Below are 20,314 nucleotides of genomic sequence, written 5' to 3'. Positions count from 1 at the left end.
CGGATTGTCTGGAACTAGAAGCACATTTATGTTGCATCTTCGTCGCGTGTATACGGAAAATGGGGTATACCTGTCCCTGGGGTTGACCTTCACCCTTGTCCACACGTGATATTCCGATGCGTCAAAACAACAATGCACTCGACTGGTCAGATCATTTCGGAACTCCAAGCGTCACACACTGCTTTGGCCGGCGTGCTTGTGTCCTTTTCTTGAATCTGATCCTGAGAGTCCGCGCCTCTTCTTCAATCATCACAAATAGCATTGACTTCGTGGATTCCACTTCGACAAGATTCGGATTTTTCTTTGCAGAATCTGTCATATAGTGCGTTCAACACTGAGGATGACGCAGGGCCCGCGTATTGGAGTGGCCATTGGGGAGTTCATGCTACTGTAGATCTGGAGGTTCTGACCCACGATGGGGCCTTTGCAGCAATCAAATTCGATTCCGGCACGCTTGAAAATTCGAGCTGGAATGTTTATGCCACACTTAGAAGGGATGTCCATCAACAAGTGAGGACTTCGCAGTAGGAGCTCCTGAAAACGGAACGGACACATCACCTGGGCCGGTCCTGTGTGATGACCAAGGTCAAAGAAACAAGACGATTGTTCTCTTGCGGAATGCATCTCTTAATCGCGCTTTGAGGAGCTCTCAAGGCAACATGCTCCTCGCAGGTGATTCGAAGAGTGCCGGCTTGCTGCCTTGGCATGCTTGTCCTAATGTCCAGGGGTCGTCCAGTGACAATCGGCAACTCTACCGGCTTCTTCGTTGGATTGCACCATGCGCAAAATGGAGGAGTCAACTTTGGTTTCACACATAACCGGAAAGATATAGCTAGAGTCATTGGAGCAGAACTCTGATATCTTCCGGCCTGGAGCATGCCTTCCGTCAATTTTGTCCATCTACCTGTTGGCTATCACAACCGGGGCTTCATCCGTCGTCGTTTCTGGAACATCGGTTCGTCGGTTAAAAGGACAATTCGTCGTTGACGGAAAACCAACATTTGGCTCATGTCAGAAACTTAACTTCGAAGTCGAGTTTGCCGCTTTCACCGGACGTGGCAATGAGATGAGGCGCTCCATTGATGTCGATGAGGCAAAAGAGCATATCCTCGGAGAAGCTTTTGCACTACCGCATCGACGTGGGTCGTTCCCTTGGAGGCCATCGAGCCATTTGCGGTCCATTCCTCTGCAAAAGATGAGTCATTCGCCATATTCCTATAAGACGATGAATGCTGAGTCCGGATCGTACAGTGCCGGGCCCCGCGCTCCCATACCTGAATCATAACAAAAAAGGAGCCAGTATATAAATTTCAATTCAGGTTTCGCTTGAAGATGAGTATCCTAGGTTAGTGAAGGCCAAATATCTGAAGCTGGTCCAGGCAATATGCAATGATGGAATGTGATACCAAGAACATGGTATTTTCAATTCCCCAGATGTGTGCACGTCACACAGCTGGTGGGTGCCCGATTCGAACAGGAGACTTGATTGCGGCAGGTACACTCTGAGGAAGGACTCGAAAGGAACAAGGCCGCCTCTGGGAAGTGATGCGCAATGGCGATGATCTGTGCGAGATGGAATCGACAGCATCAGATAAGGACAAATCAGCCGGACTTTCCTGGAGGGATGGAGATATCATTTTGTTCATCGCACAAGGTAGCTGTAGCGGCAATGTCACCGCTCCTGCGTGACCAACAAGTAATTGAGGGTTGAGGACAGAGGGTCTGGGAGGATTAGTCGGCATGAGATGCAATATTGGAACGAATGCGAGATCATCGAGCTTCCAGGCCGTCGAGGCTAGAAAGACTGGAGCTTTGATGAGGTGCAAATTATGTGAATAATATTAGAGACTTTCGGCCATAGCTAGCGCATCCTGGCCTAAACCGGTAATGATTCCTCTTGTCCAAAATGGTCTAATTCTTCAAATACCTCATCGTTGGTCCCTTTCCTACACACCTCGTGAGCTTGGAGATTCCGGATCCCAGTCTGAGGACAATAGGAATATCGTTGTGGCAAGTTTGGACAGCATGAGTCAATTGAATCTATTCGTACACTCTGAAAGTTGGATTTTTGGTCAGCGTGGAGTACATCATCACAGAATCCGGCCTTCCCAGCTCCCCGAATCAAGCTCATCCAGTTTACACAATGATAGGACATGAGTCTCCTCATTACATTCTGTGCGGACTTCTTCACCGTCGTACCTTCTTCTCCGGCCTTCTCCAGTACTGCTCAGCCTGAACGAACCAAGCTCCAATCGAAGATTCAGCGTGATTGCAGGAGAGTTGATCTTTGCAGGCTTCGCCGGGAACCGTGTCAAGGATTCAGGTGCAAACGCATTCAGTCGTAATCTTCCGTACGTTTAGACTCGCTCATAAAGGCATCGACGGCTCGATCGTAAATCTCTACCTCTTCGCCCCGATCTCGGTTAAGGTATGAATGCCACCTAACCTCGCCTCCTTCGAGCAAAACCGGCGTCGCGTAAGGAGCCCTATCAGGGCCCAAGTAGTCCCATAACCTCCCCTGAATGGAGTCGTGAGCGCGATGGACGTATAATAGTGCGATCCCTGGTCGTGCACCACAACCTACCAATTGACTCCAAAGCTTATGGTTGACTTCTTTCGACAGGAGCATGGTCTCTGGATCGAAATAGGGCAACGTGGGCAGCTCAAGCTTTCTCGCTTGCACGGTCAAATTCGTCCATTGCGTCTCACACCAGATGGCCTTTTGGTTGTCGTTTTTAAACGTGGGTTGTTGTGGAGGCTTCGTATGTCGAGATGCGGAGGCGATGATGGCTGCCGCGTCTTTCTTCCCGGAGGTAGTAGTAGTCGATGCCATATTCGTTCAATTCCAAATTGCAGAAGGACAACACCATTAACTGAGAGCAGAGCTCATCATACTTGAGTCCACATGAAGAAAGAAAAGTCGGATTTGCTCGGCTGCATGAGATATTTTGTACGGCGCCGTACGGAATCTCGGAATGCAAAATTGATTTGGACCCGTGTGGCCGCAAGATATCAAGCATCCGGCGAGAGTTTTAGTATAAGGCATGGGGACCGAATATCTATCCATGTTCGGAACCACTCCAGAATGATCGATGAGTTATCGAGATAACATTGTCCGCCACATTTCAAGCTCATTTCATTGATTCGTGTGTTGTCAGCTATCAGCTTACAGATCGATTTAATCTGATCACATCATGGCGTTCCCACCCGCTTCACGCATCATTCAATGTTCAACGTTCATCGGCGTTTTCGAAACGTCATTGCGCTCCTGATACCTCGCGATGTGGTCATTCTTTATGGGTAATTTTTCCCAGGACATGTGGGGGATTTGTCTGGATAATAACCCAGTACGCCATTCTGGCAGGCTATATGAATATAACCGTCCTCAGAGCCTAGCTCGAACATCTCGGTGGCCATGTTGGTGCAGGTGACGCTTATGCTGGCCTGCCAATGAGGTCGCGCTGTCAGGTATTGTGACCGTTACTGTTTCCTCGATCAACAGCAGGTTCACTTCCATGCCATGGCTGGTGTATGTATGTTGACATTCGGAATTGGATGTTGTCGCTGGTGTCGCGACATTTGAATACGGTTGAGACATCGAAGCTGTTGGTCCAGGTGGAGGATGAGGCGGGGAAGCCGTGGTTGACGAAGAACTATGTCCTGGCACGGTGGCTGACTCAGGTCCCGACTGGACTGCGACTTTCCCAGGGAGCTCCGAAATGAGGTTGATTGGCTCCTCTTGGAGAACGGCCGGGACTTCCATCTTACACCGTGTGCAACTTCCGCTGTCTTGGATCTTGAAGACCGGACACGCTTCCTGGACTCCTTGGCTCGCAGGAGATGTGCAGGCTGTGTTGTTGATGGCGCTTTGCAGCACACCGTCCTCCCATGCGCACATAAAGTCTCCGTGATAGCCGAACCCCGTTGGATCACCGTTCGAAAAGACGAATTCGCCATCGATCCCTTTAAAAAGAGGTGTCTGGTAAATGGTCTCGTAGAACAGAACCGGGAGTCTCACAGGGAACCCTTCAGGACAGTCGCCGTACTGGACCTCGTATGGATATGCAACGTGTGTGGTATGGTTATCGCTGTCGAGATCTTTTCCATTCCAGCACGAGGGAAACATTAATTCTCCTCGGATCCCATTATAGCAGTTGGCATCAATAAAGGCCTTGTCTCGAAGTCCGTGGTGTTCTCTGGCGCCTTCGTTTGGGGAAGTGTTATAATGGAGACAGTTGAATCCGGTCGCCTTTTCCATGAGTGATTGCTGAGTTCGATCACTGTCCAGCCACTCTGCTATGGGGGGATCGGGCATTGGACCATAGAATGCGCGCTTGTTAGAGTTCCCGGCGATCATTCGGAAGTTCTGAGGAAATGCAGCCACCTCTACACCGTTGCCTGGTCCTTCAGTAAAGTAATATCTGTTGGCGTTAAAGGGGGGTTCACTTCTGGGTTCGAAATTATGCTCGCTTACACGGTCATTCCACCTGAGGTTGGAACCATTTCAAACGTGCCATTTGCGTGTTGGAAGTACATACGCGGAGCCCAGTAGACAGAGTGGTCTTGAAGAATCGAACAGCTGGTGCATTTTGAGCCCAGGAGGTCATCGATGGTCGGGTTGAATCCGAAGCCTGCAGCGGCGTAAGACTTTGTTCCTTTCTTGGTTCTACACTCTGGTACTCACTCGATGCACCAAAACTAACATGGAGATGCTGCGAAGGGCGACCTGGCGACATGATCGGGTCGACTCGTCCATTTCCCAACTCGCCAAAGCAGAGATGACGGAAGAAAGCCTCGGTTGGGACGATGAACAAGAGGATAAGTGCGATAGCCAACAGGTTTGGAGTGAAGTGATGCACTTTGAATTTCGCCATTTCGCACAAGGTCGTGGGAGTTTGTAGATTAAGAGGGAGAGACTGGTTGGGACGGGATGATTGTCGCAATTCAGTTGTGGTATGATGGTTGTCGTGGCGAGCAAATGTCAGAAGGAGAGGTGTGTAACGACGGACAGGATTGGGTGCACAGGATGATGGAGATTGAACGGTTTGCAGTTTGCGAGATTTGTGATGGTTGATAAAGGGCTGCGCAAGAAGAAGTGAGAGCAGTGAGTTAATTGGCAGTCAGTCATCCGGTGAGGTCGTGACAATGAAGGAGCGCGCGTTGATTTACTGAGCCTCGATGAACCTCTCAGATCCCGGTTCCACAACGTCTCACTCCTCTGCGGTGACGAGAATCCAGGTCTATGGTCTCTTTGTGTCCTTTGCGGCTCCGGTGTTAAAGAAGACTCTTCGCAATCCTCTTCGTCCCCGTCACTCGTTCGTCACTTCGTGGCCACCGTCAATATCTTCGGCAAGCGACGGTGGCCCCTCCCAGCCGCTTTCGTCTTCTTCTCGGTGCTTCAACTGATGCATCTGCCACTTCATTCACAATGACCAAGTCCCATTCACTGACAGCATCGGGATTTGCGCAGATGATCAGTGACACAACAACCGGACTCTCATCGTCACAGACAATATTACCACAATCGCACTTTTTCACAAGAGCAATGGACCAATACAAACCGCCGGGCGCTTGTCAACTAGTCCCAAAGGACTGTCATAGTTTGCCACTGCCTCTTGAGTTGAGTTGCAATTGGGGTCAAAGAAAAAGCGGCTCGGGAGGAACAGAACAATACATCCAGGCTTCATGAGAGGAAAGGTAAACAGGTCAGACGCCGCTGCAGGACACGGTCAGCAACCCTAAAGGGGGCATGGCAGACAGTGGAGACAATATTCAACGCACGAAGAGGTCCACCCAATTTCCTCGGCATCCATTTGTTTGCATCTCAGATTCAGAGCCTGCAGCTGCTACGGAACCATGGCTGAGCCACCAGGTGACATCTCAATTCCTGCGGGTCACCTTCCATCTTGCTTGCCAGGCGGTAATGCAGAAAAAGTCCTGGGCCATTTCCCCGACTCGTCTTTTCTTTGTTGCACGCGTGGCTTGCAGTTTCTCCGTCATCATCTCTGCAAGTTGCCGCGTGCTAATGTCCACAAACGTCCGTTAACCCGTCGCAGGCAGATGGAAATATTCCATTGGAACATGCTCACTGAGAGGACTTGCCACAACTATTTGACTGGGGGCACGATCAGTGTTGCGTGAACCAGTCGCTCAGCCCCATTGAGTGCTGAAGAAGTGATGTTGTCAAGAACTATTCTTTCATGATGCTAATTGTGGCGCTAGGTTGCCGTTAAGAAAGGGGCTTCACCATCAACCTATCAAATTAGATGTCGGTTATTGTCTACTAGCGAGCTAGAAAGTCAGCAGTTCAATGTTCATGCCTTGAACATGCAATTGATCGAGTTCCGAGCCTGTCATGAAACTACAGGGCGCCGAGTCAAAATGACACACAGAGAACTGCTCCTTGGCTTACCAAATCACGTTCCTTATGAATGTTGGTACCCGTGCCACTAAAACTTCCTTGCCACAGTTCGGAGTAGGGCGCCTGTAACCAGCAAATTTTTCTACTCGACAATGAATGATAACCCGGGTTACTAAGAGTCTTTAAGATGCCGACATAGTGGCAACGTGTATGGCGTCCGCGTGAATGCTCCTCGATCGTCGATAAAATGGCTGGTTGGTTGTTTCATATCAGAAAAAGCCCAAAACCTGTCTGACCAGCAATAGCCACGTATGGGGAACCACCGAATCCTTTGATGAGAAGTATGAGCGATATGTCACATGCGGCATGCTGCATGTTGAATCTTCTCACGCTGACTTATTGCAGTGATGAGCAATATGTTCCAGGGCCATGTGCCAGAAGCGAGAGTTTTGATAATCATGACTGGAGGAACCATCTGTATGCAAAAATCCCCAAACGGCCTCGTTCCAGCACGGAATTTTCTAGAACGATGCATGGCACCTCGACCGGAATTCAATGACGGAGAGACGCACGATTCCATCGAGGTGAGGTTTCACGATGGACCTGAAGGCCTGGGCGAGCTGCAGAGTCTGCGAACGCCAACCAGTGTCTACGGCAAACGTATTCGGTAAGTCAGATCAAGTCACGCCCCCGAGAGGAAATCAAAATACTTGTACTTTCTCCTGGATCCTGTTCTGCTGATCCAGATTTAGATATGCCGTCTTGGAATTCGAGACCCTCCTTGATTCCTCGTCGATTGACAGCAAGGGATGGGCGGAAATCGCCCAGACAATCTTCCGCAACTACCAATTGTTTGACGGTTTTGTCGTCCTTCATGGCACTGATAGCTTAGCATACACCTGCTCGGCTCTGAGTTTCATGCTGCAGAACTTGGGCAAGCCGGTGATACTGACCGGTACGTTGAAAGCCTTCAAGGAAGAGGATGTAGGACATTTCCCCATCATTTCTTCCAGTTCATATAATTTCTCTCTGAGGAAGGAAACCGCGACTGAAAGGTGCTGACTTGTTGGCAGGATCTCAAGTTCCCTTTTCGGAACGCAAGAACGATGCGTTAGAAAACCTCCTCGACTCACTGGACATTGCTGGCCACTTCATGATCCCCGAGGTGTGTCTCTGTTTCAATTCGACTCTGTTCCGCGGAAATCGGGCTACGAAGGTGTCTGCCAGCGCGTTCGATGCCTTTGCGTCTCCCAATCTGGCTCCGTTGGCCAAAATCACTGCTATGGATACTAAAGTTGCATGGAACCTTGTCACAAGGTCGACATCACTTCAAGCGTTCAGCATTCAATCGGACCTCGAGATTCATCACGTGGCGTGTTTGCGCATCTTCCCAGGCATCAAACCAAAAATGGTGGAAGCCGTTCTGCGAACCGAAGGCTTGCGTGGTTTGGTTCTCGAAACGTTTGGTGCGGGAAATGCACCCAGTGGGCACGACAATAAGATGACTCAAGTCATTTCAGATGCGGTGCAGCGAGGCATTGTGATCGTGAATGTCACGCAATGTCTGACTGGCAGCGTCAATCCACTCTATGCACCGGGAATGGTTCTTGGCCGTGCCGGTGTTGTTGCAGGTGGAGATATGACAAGTGAAGCTGCTCTGACCAAATTGTCGTACCTTCTGGCGCTTCCCGGAGCAACCCCGGAGTCGGTCGCCAAAGACATGGCCATATCGATCCGAGGTGAGTTGTCTGAGAATGCCGGGACGATATTCAGTCACCCTACGGGCGAGTTGTCATCTCCCGTCACCCAGCTTACCGCCATTGCGTATGCCATCGCTAGTGGGGATATTGAAAAGGTCAAAGATCTGCTGCGAAATGATAGTCAACTCATGAACCGAGCCGACTACTCGGGGAACACGCCTGTTCATCTGGCAGCGACAGGGCCCAGCCTTGCGATTCTTCGACATCTTCTCTCACTGGGCGCATCGGTTCATCTTCGAAACCACACAGGTTCGGGCAGGACACCTCTTTTTCTGGCCGCCAACGCGGGTTTGCTGCCACATGTATTGCTTCTACGACAAGCCGGCGGGCATCTCCACGCGGAAGAACTCGAAACGGCGAGACTCCATGCAAGTCAAAGGCCAGATGTGTGGAAGCAAGCCGGCCTGGAAATTCCTTGAGGCCCCCTGGGTCAGTCTGGAAACGACCGACCGCAAGCCAGATTCCAGCCGTTCCAGCACATGGCTGCATTGTAATATCCTAGGAGGGGGGGCCTCGGTGTTCACCCATTGGGCCCTGCTGCCAGGCGATGCCGGATCGCCAAATAATACAATGCTCCTTAACCATAGTGCCCTCGTGGCAGCGGTATGTGCGCTTGCTAGTGCAGAAGAGGAAGCCGGCAACCTAGTGGCCCTTCTTTTTTTTTTCCCAAGCTCATGGTCGGCTGCTGGATTGCCCATGCGTACTGGGTCCGCGGAGGAACCCGGCTTTGCGATTGACCATGCTAAACCAAGAAACCTTTTGGCTGGCTTGTTCGTCATCGACTACCGACCCGACACCTGGTTCCCGACAAACCTTGAGGGATATTTCCAGCCGTCACTGAATGCCACGGGTCCTCAATGTCGCTTTTTGGGCTCCGCGAGGCGCGATTCACCACCCCGGTGACTTTTCCTCCCCGCCTTTCTAACACTCCCCGCATTTTATTTGTCCGGCTTGTGCCTGGGCAGCGTGTCGTGATATGGCGGCATCGGACTGTCAACTCTCGTCACCTCCTTTGTCCTTGTGGTGCAACTCCACCCAGCAACTTTCATTTGCTTTGAAGGAAACCGATGGAATCCCGGGTTGTTCTTCCTCCCTTCGTACAGTAACCGGGCATCCACAACGTCTTGTTCAGAAAGGTCCTCATTAGCCCCAGCACCCCGCCGCTACAGTCAACTCCGGTTACGTAAAGAATAAGCTGCATCAGGTTTGGCGGTGATAGATTCTTTCAAAGTTCGCTGCAGAATTTGCGCAGCCAAGGGTCCTCAAAATGGGACCAAATTACGACACGGAATCCAATCACTCTCTTGCCTCTTGTGGCAGATGGGGTGTCAGTGTCCATCGAATCCAGCAACGTTGTCCCCAGCAAGCTGGTACCTCGTTATATTGTGTGATATTTCTCGTCCCTTTCCTTTTCTATCCTGTTCTTGCCATAGGCACGATTCTATTCCCGAGCGTTTCGAACGCTTGCTTCCTATATCACTCATCCAGTTCCTAATCTGAACGTCGAATTCAAACGCCTGTCGTTCCCGCAGAATTTTTCCTTTCAGCCTCGGGGATCCATTGTCTGACATACACGAGGCCGATTTTCGCCACATGCCAAATACGAACAAAACTATAGCCATCGTCAATGGAACAGGTCGCCAGGCAGCCTCGGTCATCCGAGCAGTGACCGCAGTGGGCTATGCCGTCCGCGCTCAGGTGTATTCGTCCGAGGGTCTGGTAGCTGAGGAGCTTTCTGAACTTCCCAATGTGACCACATTCGAAGGGGCATTGCTGGACAACCCAGCACTCATCGATGCGATCTTCGAAGGTGCTCAACTAGCTTTCATCAACACACATCCTCTCGCCGGAGATGAGATCAAAATAGGCAAGGCTCTTGCCAAAGCCGCCAAAAAAAGAAACATCCAGCATTTTATTTACAGCAGCATGCCCGATCATTCGATCCATGATCCAAGGTGGCCAGCTCTCCCTCAGTGGGCCTGCAAATTTACAGTGGAGAATTACATCCGACAACTGGGACTACCGGCGACTTTCATCTATGCGGGCATCTACAACAATAATTTCACCAGCTTGCCGTATCCCTTGTTTTGTATGGAATTCAAGGACGATGGAAGTCTTGAGTGGCGAGCACCCTTTCATCCAGACACAAAACTACCATGGCTCGACGCCGAACATGATGTCGGACCTGCAGTGCTGCAAATTTTCAAGGACGGCCCGACTAAATGGAACGGACAAAGGTATTTGGAATCTTACCACCTCCACCCCACACTGTATCTTGATGGAAACTTTATCTACAACCGAGATTTCCCCCAACCCTGGGCCACCCTTCTCAACCGGGATCGGTTGGTGTGGATAATAATTCCAGCGTTCGAGCTCCCGGTAGTCTCGAAAGCTCCCTGTTCTTTTATTGTATGTCGAAATTTTTCCGTATCTACGTTAACTAACCTGTGGATGGGCGTATGTGTTAGGATCGCACTCGCTTTTGAAACCCTCACACCCAACGAAGTATGCCAGGCCTTTGGTCGCGCACTAGAACGACCCTGCAAATACGTCTTCAGCAAAGACATCGAAGTCAAGGTTTCAGTGCCCAACGGGTACAGAGAACAATTGTCGGCCATAGAGATTCTCTTCGGTGTTTACAATGCACCGTATTTTCCGGGACCGGAATTTGAGCAAGAAACAAAAAGGAAAGGGAGTGGCGATACCATCACCGGCCAGAGCCTAAATCCCAGTGGCAATAAAGGTAAACAGAAACCCGGGAAACGATGGACGGATACCGCCAGGTTGCTCTGGGAAGGATACAGGGGTATTGAGGAATATGCGAGGGAAGTCTTTCCTGTGGAAGAAGAGGCGAATGGGAAGACTTGGATGATTGATAAGGTTGTGAGCACATGAAGACCAACTTCCACGCAAGCAATCGGAGGAATGTATGAAAATATCGGGACGATGACTTGATGAATCTGCACGCTTGACGACGACATTTGGCATGACACAAAAATTCACGCACGAACCAGAGCATAGCATCGCATGGGAGGAAGGTTTGGTCGTGGGAAGGGAAGGAATATCATTATCAAGAGCGGCCGTCTGAAGGTTCGAAGGGGCGTTCACCGTCATCTTCCTTTCTAACTATTTTTGTGACAGCGACATTGTTTGAGGGAACACTTCGTAATGATAAGAGTGCGATTCGGTCGATACTATTGCTGTCCCTGTTGTCATTGTTTGTTAGTTGACATTTCTAGTCTACCTGAGCTAAAGCAGAAGGATCTACAAGAATGGCAAAAGGCCTGGCCCATCTTACGAGGGTTCGCCTTGGGAACTTCAGGTCGACTCCATCACAACGCCCCGGCTCAACATGCATGAGGCCGAAAGGCCAACCAATTAACGTCGTCGTACACATCAGCCGGTAAGCTGTGAAAACAGATAAAGATCCCGACGAAGACCAACAACCTTTGCAACAACACACAGTGTCAATGGCGAGGCTAAACAGCTACGTCCGGTTCCTCGTCTCTTGCTCGCTTTCCGAATTCAGATCCACAGCAAATCAAAAGTGAAATCGAACCATGGCGGCGTCGAGAGCACGGACACGGCATGGACGTCCGAGATGACTCAGATAACAATAGCCTCTTTTCTTTCGGTGGTGGCGGCGAGTAGCTATTGCGGAATACGAGTGAGAGGTCGACAGGTCAAACCACCGAAGTGAAGCAGCGGTCGGCGACCTCGCCATCCTTGCCCGACGGGGTTTCTGCCACGCTCTGAGGCTTGTTTGCCCCAAAGAACGTCGTGGTTATCGTGGGCACTCTAAAGGCGACGGTGAACAGTTCGAGCGGCGTGTTGGCTATTTTCCGTATAGCTCGCGCGATTGTCTGAAGAAGTGGCCACCCTATGTGAAGGAAAGCGAAGCCTGTCGTAAATCGATCGGCTTTGCTACGGCCATATATATTCTCTCGGGTGATGGCAGGCGGTGTGGCGTTGATGGGGAAACCGGAAATCCGGGCGTGCTCAGGACGAAACGGCTGACATTGGCATAGAATGCATGCACGATTGACTAATATGACCAATTTTCCTTTTCCCAATCAAGCTGTCTCATCTCTCTGACCAAGATGCTGGCCGCGTTCCATTACATAATAGCAAAGAGCGGAAGAACCCCACAAGGGCAGTCCAGCACATTTTCCGAAAGACGCCCGTCCAGTATCCTTCCTTTCGATGCGGACATTGTGGTTGAGTGCTCTTCATACACGGACAAATAGAACCAGGAGGCAGCCCCAGAGAATTGTCGATGGTTCCGCGTCCACCCGCTATCGAATACCCAACCGAGTCGATCAGGAGGGGACATTCGCAGCCTAAGAGGGAGGGGCGATTCCAAGGAAAACCGTAGTCATCGAAGGGGTGTTTGCGTATGAGAGAAGTAAATATAACTAGGCGACGTGAGGCTGATGTCCATTGTCTTCTTTCAGAAGGGTAGCGACTGATGAGGTACAGGCAGATGAGCGGGGTTCTATCAAGGCTGTAAATATGTTTCACAAGCTTTAATCTTTGAGGATCCGTGCAAACTTGTATACTGCACACCAGAGTGGGGCAGTGTGTGAAATAGAGAGCCTCATTTCCAAAAAGGCAACAGTCCTGGGCAAGTCCCGGGCTGGACGGGAACTTGCCGGCCTTATTCTGAACATCAACCTGTAAAGCCAATCATCCGATTTCGCTCGTGGGTGGGTCATACCTGTAGTTCGCTGAGGACGAAAGGTGGGATCATTCCAATAGCACTGGTAAACACGAGTCCACCCTGTAAGACCGTGGGAGGCAGTCGCCAAATGGGGGATTGCCGTAGGGGCAATCACATGTTAAACAATGCAAAGGCAAAGAAATGATAGAATAAGAGAAACGAGCTTTGGATGACGCCACCTACGAGCCCTGCGGGTTCTTCGGAACCAGAAATGGAAGATGGACAAACACTTACCATCAGCAGCCAATTGTACGTAGAACGATTGGGCAAAAATGTTTAGAGAGCCTTTGTATTGCTTGCACGTCCAGTGGAATTTCCTCATTTTCATCATTGCAGCCTTTATGTAGCAGCGAAAGGGGGGAGTAGCACGACATTATTTCGTGCTCTGTCATTCCACCACCGGCCAGAAGATGACGCATATCCGTTGCGTCTCCCGACACGACCAGACCAACCGTTTCGTTGGTGTTCGACGACGACCACAAGTTCAGTACACTCCGTGGTCAGCCCATTCTCCAGGGCTCCTTTCGGGTAAATGAGAATCGGTAGTCGCGGCGCCAATCACTCCATATGCAGGCTCTACGTCGGAAGTCCTATAGTTTCCAATTCAAGGCTCCAGAACTTTGATTTGGCCAGTGATTTGTGGGGGCGCAGATTCTGAGCGAAACTGGGACGCAGAGCCGTCGGCAGGCATGGCAAGATGTGCGTGAAGCAGGAATTCGAATCAGGCTCAATATAATTGGAAGATATCGATACACTCAAGTGAGGCATTGAGCTTTTGATGTGAAGCAACGAACGTACGAACAAGAGCTACGTACGTTCAATATTCCCTTCCCACCCTTCGAACTCTGTGCACCAGCCACTTGACCAGTCATCTAATCTCTCAAGAGGTCGATTGCCGTTGTCTCGACGATTGTCACTTTGGACTCTTGTCCTGCCGCGTGAAAGAACTTCATGACATACTGGCCATGGTGAAAGCTTTTCTCTTTCAGTTTGGTGGATGTCTAGATGAGAATCTTTTAAAGCCCATTTTCTCCGTGGACTGGACACTCGATCCCGCCAGGCCAAGGTGGATAACAGAAAGTCATCCCTTCTGCCTCCAATAAATATGAGAGCCCCTTCACAAGAATCGCATCAATGTCCTTGAGACGATCGCTTATTCCGAGTATTGCTGGAGCAGCCACACCGCCGAGCTCACCCACGATGCGATCAGGCTTTTCTCAAACTGCGTCTGACGAGTAAGACATTGCGTCCTTGTCACTCGAGGCCTCAGCTGCGACACAGCTCGCAGTGCCAGCGCCAATAACAGGGACGTCATATATCGTGTTGAAACCATGATGAAGAAGTCTCAACATAAGTGGTTGTCCAGGCCATATCACTGAGTGTCACGTGATGCATGTGACTGCCACAGGGTGCTCTGATTGGTGGGATTGCTTGCATGCCAGTGATCCAAATTTCGGCGACTCAACAGCACCACTTTGGTATTTCTTCCTCCCAATGCATTTTATATCGAGTTTTGATAGACCCATAGACTATTTTCGACTTGTGTCCTTTTGAATTTCTTTCATTCGTCCGAGATAGACTCTGAACCAAAAAGAATCCTACGGACCATCCACCAACTCCCTCATCACCCGAGAGATCACCTGGGACCGAAGAAAGGCTCACTGGGAAATCTACAATATAGCCGTGGATTCTCGGGATAGTCATGTCGCAAGAGGACGCCGCCACTCCTCGAGTGTTTCTCATTCGCCACGGTGAGACTAGTCCCAATGCACCACGAAAAATTTTAGAATCACCTCTGCAGTCTCTCTTCCCAGGACAGAAGCTTGGACACCCCAATACCACCACCCGATCCCCACTCACACAGCGACTCACACACAACAAATTTAGGTGAAACCGAGTGGTCCCGGAATGGCCGGTATACGGGAATCACGGACTTACCTCTCCTTTCAGAAGGCGAAGAAAGGGTCCGCGAAACAGCATCGGTCGTCTTTGGGCCTGGACGTCTAATCGACCCGAACAAATTATCCGCCATCATTTGCAGCCCCCGAAAGCGAGCTCAGCAAACCCTCGAACTCTTGCTGGATCGAGTTCCGGATCGAGCAGCTAAAGAGGCCATCGCAGGAAAGATCACCACCACCGAGGATATTGCAGAATGGGGATATGGTGACTATGAGGGCCTCTGGATCGAGCAGATTCGACAACTACGCCAAGAACGAGGGCTGGACCAAGAAAGGCCATGGAACATCTGGCGAGATGGCTGCGAAGGCGAGGGAGGCCATTCTCCGGCGCAAGTTGCCGAACGTCTCGATCGAGTCATCTCCCATGTCACATCGATTCAGAAAGAGGGAGTGGGGAAGCAACAAAAGTGTGACATTGTGGTTGTTGCCCACGGGCACATCTTAAGAGCCTTCGTCAAGAGGTGGCTGGCGTTTAGTCTGGATACCAAGCTCGAGATGGTGTTGGAACCGGGAGGAGTGTGTGGATTGAGTTATGCTCATGGGAATCTTGAGCAAAGAGCAGTTCTGGTCGGGATGAGTTTTCCGGGATCTGCCTCCCCTTAACTATGGGACGGGCTTGTTGGGGCTGAGATGTAAGAATGTGCGGTAATAGAAAATATATCGAGCACCCCCCAACATTCTTCGACACTCTCTTGCCTGTGCAAACAAGAACAAACGTGAGGTGGGTGCAACCCTGGTATCTTGGTGGCCTGCCCTGTGTATGGAAAAGGCCGATATGGATCTTATCTTTCTACCACTAGTGACCTCTATCATCGCTTATCCATTGGGTGCGGCCTCGACTCTAATCGCTTGTTTTCCCGCCTTTGCCAGATCCCAGGCCAATATCACCCGACACCAGACCATAAAATTCCAGCTCAATGCAGTGCACTTATGCCACGTTTATTCATCCCCTGTCATGACTTCCCTACGCAGTCATGACCGTTCTAGTGTTCTCAGCCTTGTGAATCAGCGCAGCCGCAAATGGATTACGGTACGCCTAATGTCCTCCCCCGAAAGCCCGATGAGCACGTCAAGTTCCATCTTGAGTTAGCCTCGTCAAAGATAACAATGTGTGATTCTACCCTACCGCCGCAGGCTTTACAATGTATTCCCAACTCTCGTCCGCCACTAGCCCCGGTTCAGAGATAACGCGGTCTCCTTGCTGACAAGCTTAAATGGCTAATTGCTTCCGATGCTTGAACCTGCCCCACGGCCTCTGTAAGCAAGGTACCCAGCCGAACGTGTCCTTCAGAACGGCCCGTCCTTTTCGGTCTTGAGGTACCGGATGTGTCCGATGGACTGAATACGTCACATGGTGGGATCACTGTGGAGTCGAACAGGGAAAGAAGCTCTGGAAGCTTTGCAAAATGGGTGGGAAGATGCGAACGCAGCGTGGAGCTCGAGATCTCAAAAGGCAGGTTCTCCCCACGCCCGTGCCGCAAAAATCGTCGTTTTCCTTCCTGCTCGCGTGCTCCCAGACTGGAGAACCCTCAAGTGGTTTTCAGAGAGATTTGTTGTGGGGCGACTTTTTGTAGTTCCTTCGGTATGCGTGTCCCCAGCCTCTCGCAGCTGCTCCTCGCAGCAGCCAGCTGGGTTTCATTGACCACGGCAGTACCGCTGGCGGCGCGGGGTGATATTTCCAAGCGCACCAAGCCCATTGCTCCCAAAGTCGTGATCATCTCGATGTTCGACCCGGAAGCCGAAGTGTGGTATGGCATCCCCGAGTTCGACTTACTCGCACAAAACATCAGTGTGCCCGGCCTGTCGCCTCTTTTCCCCGACGTTCACTGCACGGCCGATGGCGATGTGTGCCAGGTCGTTACGGGAGAGTCCGAGATCAATGCAGCATCGACCATCAGCGGATTCGTGCTGAGCCCCCAATTCGACCTCACCAGGACATATTTCATGGTCGCAGGCATAGCGGGCGTGAATCCCAAAGTGGCAACCCTCGCCTCTGTCACGTTTGCCAAATATGCAGTCCAAGTGGCGTTGCAATATGAGTTTGACATGCGAGACGTGCCGGGCAATTTCACCACAGGCTATGTGCCGTTTGGGGTCGATGCGCCGGACAAGTATCCCACCACGTACGCTGCGCCCTGAAACACACAAATGAGGAGGAAAATGGAAGTTAACTGATCATCTAGAATCTACGGCACGGAAGTATTCGAAGTCAACGAGGCTCTGCGCGACATTGCCATTAGCTTCGCTTCCGGAGCCTCCCTGAATGACACCCCCACGGCTCAAGCATATCGTGCACTGTACGCTCAGGAAGCCCTGTACACGGTCGCGTCGGAACCACCAAGCGTTCTCGGCTGTGATGTGGCCACATCAGATGTTTACTATTCCGGTACACTCCTGTCCGAGGCGTTTGAGAACACAACCACGCTCTGGACCAATGGTTCAGGCGTCTACTGCACCACGGCCCAAGAAGACAACGCGACCCTCGAAGCCATTATGCGTGCCGCGCAAAAGAACCTGACCGACCTCAATCGAGTCATTGTGATGCGCACAGCCTCCGACTTCGACAGACCCCCTCCAGGCATCAGCGAGATCCAGAACCTCTTCTACGCGAACCAGGGTGGTTTTCCACCGGCCATCCTCAATCTGTACCTCGCGGGCATTAAGGTCGTCACGGGTATCCTTGATGGATGGGAGACTACCTTCGCCAAAGGGATCGCGGCGCCCAATTACGTGGGAGACATGTTTGCCACGTTGGGCGGGGAGCCGGATTTCGGCCAACCCAGTGAGTTCATAACAAAGAGAAGGAAGAGAGCACTGCCCACGCCCGAGGGTGAAGTACAAGGAAATCTGAGGATGAGGAGAGCTGCGGAGAGTGCGAGGAGGCGTATTGCGAGAGCTCAGGCAATGGGCATTGAGACTTAGTCCGTCAAGACCTGTACATAGGAGAAAAGGAAGGCCCAGTACATAATATGCTCGCGACGGGTTTACGGCAAGTGGGCCGAGCAATCACGTTGACTTTCTCGCCGGCCATTTTTATCTCCCACCAGTCGTCTTCATGCCTACAGAAAATGGCGTGACGAGCTCCAATGCAGCTCTTGCTGACGAGTTCGAAGCCTTGAACTCCATCTATGATCCTGAAACCATCGTATTGCTGAACGATTCCTCGAACGAGACGAGCGCCGCCCTCCGACTGCCCGGCTTGCCCTTCGTCTTTCTGGCCTCTTTCCGTTCCCAGTATCCCGACACTGATGTCCCTCCGACGATCATTGGTACCCAGTCGACAGGCAATAGCGGACGGGGTGAAGGAGAGGCCGCGGTGAACATTCTCCGTGACGTGCTCGAAAGAGTTTGGACCCCGGGTCAAGTGTGTCTGTTCGACTTGGTGGAAGAGGCTGGACCATTGGTCCAACAATACCACAGCGAGCACCAGCATCAGCACCATGGCGCGTCTCAAGATCACGGCCAAAATGCTACGAACAGGTCCGTGTCGCCTACCCACCATGAAACTCATGAGCCGGACCTGATTCGGGATACAGCACCGTCACATGCTCCTCCGCCTTGGACCTTATCCGAGCCATTGACGGCCAACAAGTCCACTTTCATTGCACGAGCATGTCCGGTCTCATCGCTACCGGAAGCAATGGATTCGATATCCCACCTTCTCTCTACAAATAAAAAAGTCGCGACAGCCACACATAATATCACGGCGTGGCGGATACAGTCGACCAATACGCAGACTGGAAATGCTACGACGATACAAGACTCGGACGACGACGGAGAGACTGCAGCAGGAGGCCGAGTGTTGCATCTGATGCAGGTAATGGATGTGTGGAATGTCGTGGTGGTCGTCACCCGGTGGTATGGAGGGGTGAAGTTGGGCCCAGATAGGTTTCGGCTGATCAATTCGGTGGCCAGAGAAGCGTTGGTGAAAGGAGGATTTGCGAAAGAAGAAGGGGAAAAGGCGAAGAGCAAAGGGAAAGGTAAGAAATAAAGCATCTCCCATTATACCGAACGGCCGCCTCTTTTTCCTGCTCTGGTTCGTGAGACCGAACGGGGCTGGCCGATCATCACGTGCCCCGTCCACGTGACATTGATCTTTCTCCAGACAAACCGGTTTTTCTCGCTTCGGCCGATGACGACTCCTTTGCTTCATCAGTTCGTCAATCTCCAGGATCATGTCGTCCGTCCCACTCACAGGATGGCTACTCATCTCACACGATTTGTCTGGACGCTCCTGATCCTCTGACGTCGTCTTTCTTCTGCTTCGAGCCTTCATTGTCAAGAAACGAGGGTCGATGAGACTTGGAACTGGCCCCCCCGCGAGCTTTCTTATAACATCCTTCCATCGATCTTTTGTTGCCCTTGGCTTCTCTTTTCCCTTCTTTTCGGCCAATTCCTCCCTCTTCTATTTCTCTTTTTTTTTTTTTTTTTAATTTTTCTCTTGCTCTGGCGTTGTCGTATCCGCCGTGTCTGTGAGTTTATCCGTTTTCTTCCAGCCTGACCGTGCCTCGCCTCCCTTTGTCCTCAAGTGCGCTGAACCGGGTAGACGCCGTCCAAAGTCATGGATAACGCGACGATCCAGAATCCAGAGCAAAACAAGGAGAAGTCTCTTAATGAGTGAGTCTGGATGGAAGGATGCGCGTGGCGCTCGAAATTGCTGCTGACTGGGGCTCGAGGCTCCTCACCTCATCCCTTGTAGACATCTATGTCGGACCGGAATCCACACATTGGACTCTTCACGAAAGACTCCTCTGCTATCATTCACCTTTTTTCTCATCCATCTTCTACTCGGACCAAAAAATTGAAGAGAGAAAAACTCGAGGAAACAAATCGTATGGTCTTCCAGATGAAGATGACTATCCCTTCGAACTTCTCGTGGGCTGGCTTTACTCCGGATCTATTCGCGCTCCCAAGACCGAGCAAGATATCGGCCCATTACTTGACTTGTACCTATTGTCGGAAAAATTTCAGATGAAGAAACTCGGGCTCGATGTTGTCGAACTTGTTCGAGACTACTACCATACCACTTCCACATATCCCGGTCTTCGCCGAGTTCAATACATCTATGCCGAAACCGATGAAGATAACGAAATGCGTGAAATGATGGTCTCTTCCGTCGCCCGTCAATTGGCCACTAGCCACAGGATTCCAGCACATTGGGTTACGGCATTACAACGAAATGGACAACTGGCCGTTGACATCATTCGATCCATTCAACAATGGAATATCGGAGAGCGCAGTATTCCCGATGTTCGAGCTGGTAGTCAAAGTCGAGGGCGACAGGCAAACGGAGGCTGCTTCGACTCGATTGAGGGGAGGGGAGATTCCATGGAAGCTGTTGATCCGGTCGATCCGGTCGATCCGAATTTGGGCGTCACAAGTCCAAACAGTGAAGCAAGTGATACACCCATCGTCAAGAGCGCCCCTGAAGAGTAAGTTCGTCTGTCGTGCTACAATCCATACGGACGAGACATGTTTCCTGCTATATCTCATCAGGAGAAGCTGAGCGCAACCC

General features: G+C 51.1%; 8 protein-coding genes across 8 annotated transcripts; 6 read left to right on the top strand and 2 right to left on the bottom strand.

The window, feature by feature from the left end:
* Positions 1–2,335: 2,335 nt before the first annotated feature.
* Positions 2,336–2,833, bottom strand: Z518_00141 (uncharacterized protein; the record flags this gene model as incomplete). The annotated part of the gene is made up of 2 exons (XM_013420745.1): positions 2,336–2,518; positions 2,585–2,833. 2 exons carry the CDS (start codon positions 2,831–2,833, stop codon positions 2,336–2,338), a joined length of 432 nt encoding a protein of 143 aa, XP_013276199.1.
* Positions 2,834–3,385: 552 nt separating this feature from the next.
* On the bottom strand, positions 3,386–4,874 carry Z518_00140 (uncharacterized protein; the record flags this gene model as incomplete). Its single annotated transcript, XM_013420744.1, has 3 exons — positions 3,386–4,421; positions 4,475–4,631; positions 4,685–4,874. The coding sequence occupies 3 exons, from the start codon at positions 4,872–4,874 to the stop codon at positions 3,386–3,388; spliced, it is 1,383 nt and encodes a 460-aa protein (XP_013276198.1).
* A 1,894-nt stretch (positions 4,875–6,768) lies between these two features.
* Z518_00139 (uncharacterized protein) lies at positions 6,769–8,540 on the top strand (the record flags this gene model as incomplete). The annotated part of the gene is made up of 3 exons (XM_013420743.1): positions 6,769–7,028; positions 7,114–7,316; positions 7,435–8,540. The coding sequence occupies 3 exons, from the start codon at positions 6,769–6,771 to the stop codon at positions 8,538–8,540; spliced, it is 1,569 nt and encodes a 522-aa protein (XP_013276197.1).
* A 1,174-nt stretch (positions 8,541–9,714) lies between these two features.
* On the top strand, positions 9,715–11,016 carry Z518_00138 (uncharacterized protein; the record flags this gene model as incomplete). The annotated part of the gene is made up of 2 exons (XM_013420742.1): positions 9,715–10,358; positions 10,590–11,016. The coding sequence occupies 2 exons, from the start codon at positions 9,715–9,717 to the stop codon at positions 11,014–11,016; spliced, it is 1,071 nt and encodes a 356-aa protein (XP_013276196.1).
* Positions 11,017–14,543: 3,527 nt separating this feature from the next.
* Z518_00137 (uncharacterized protein) lies at positions 14,544–15,402 on the top strand (the record flags this gene model as incomplete). Its single annotated transcript, XM_013420741.1, has 2 exons — positions 14,544–14,592; positions 14,729–15,402. The coding sequence occupies 2 exons, from the start codon at positions 14,544–14,546 to the stop codon at positions 15,400–15,402; spliced, it is 723 nt and encodes a 240-aa protein (XP_013276195.1).
* Positions 15,403–16,383: 981 nt separating this feature from the next.
* Positions 16,384–17,721, top strand: Z518_00136 (uncharacterized protein; the record flags this gene model as incomplete). Its single annotated transcript, XM_013420740.1, has 2 exons — positions 16,384–16,922; positions 16,983–17,721. 2 exons carry the CDS (start codon positions 16,384–16,386, stop codon positions 17,719–17,721), a joined length of 1,278 nt encoding a protein of 425 aa, XP_013276194.1.
* A 133-nt stretch (positions 17,722–17,854) lies between these two features.
* Positions 17,855–18,790, top strand: Z518_00135 (uncharacterized protein; the record flags this gene model as incomplete). The annotated part of the gene is made up of 1 exon (XM_013420739.1): positions 17,855–18,790. One exon carries the CDS (start codon positions 17,855–17,857, stop codon positions 18,788–18,790), a length of 936 nt encoding a protein of 311 aa, XP_013276193.1.
* Positions 18,791–19,434: 644 nt separating this feature from the next.
* On the top strand, positions 19,435–20,235 carry Z518_00134 (uncharacterized protein; the record flags this gene model as incomplete). Its single annotated transcript, XM_013420738.1, has 1 exon — positions 19,435–20,235. One exon carries the CDS (start codon positions 19,435–19,437, stop codon positions 20,233–20,235), a length of 801 nt encoding a protein of 266 aa, XP_013276192.1.
* Positions 20,236–20,314: the final 79 nt, after the last annotated feature.

The sequence above is a fragment of the Rhinocladiella mackenziei genome (assembly GCF_000835555.1).
Source record: "Rhinocladiella mackenziei CBS 650.93 unplaced genomic scaffold supercont1.1, whole genome shotgun sequence".
Classification (NCBI taxonomy): Eukaryota; Fungi; Ascomycota; class Eurotiomycetes; order Chaetothyriales; family Herpotrichiellaceae; genus Rhinocladiella; species Rhinocladiella mackenziei.
Note: the sequence above shows the minus strand (reverse complement) of the source record. Positions and strands in the feature narration are given on the sequence as shown.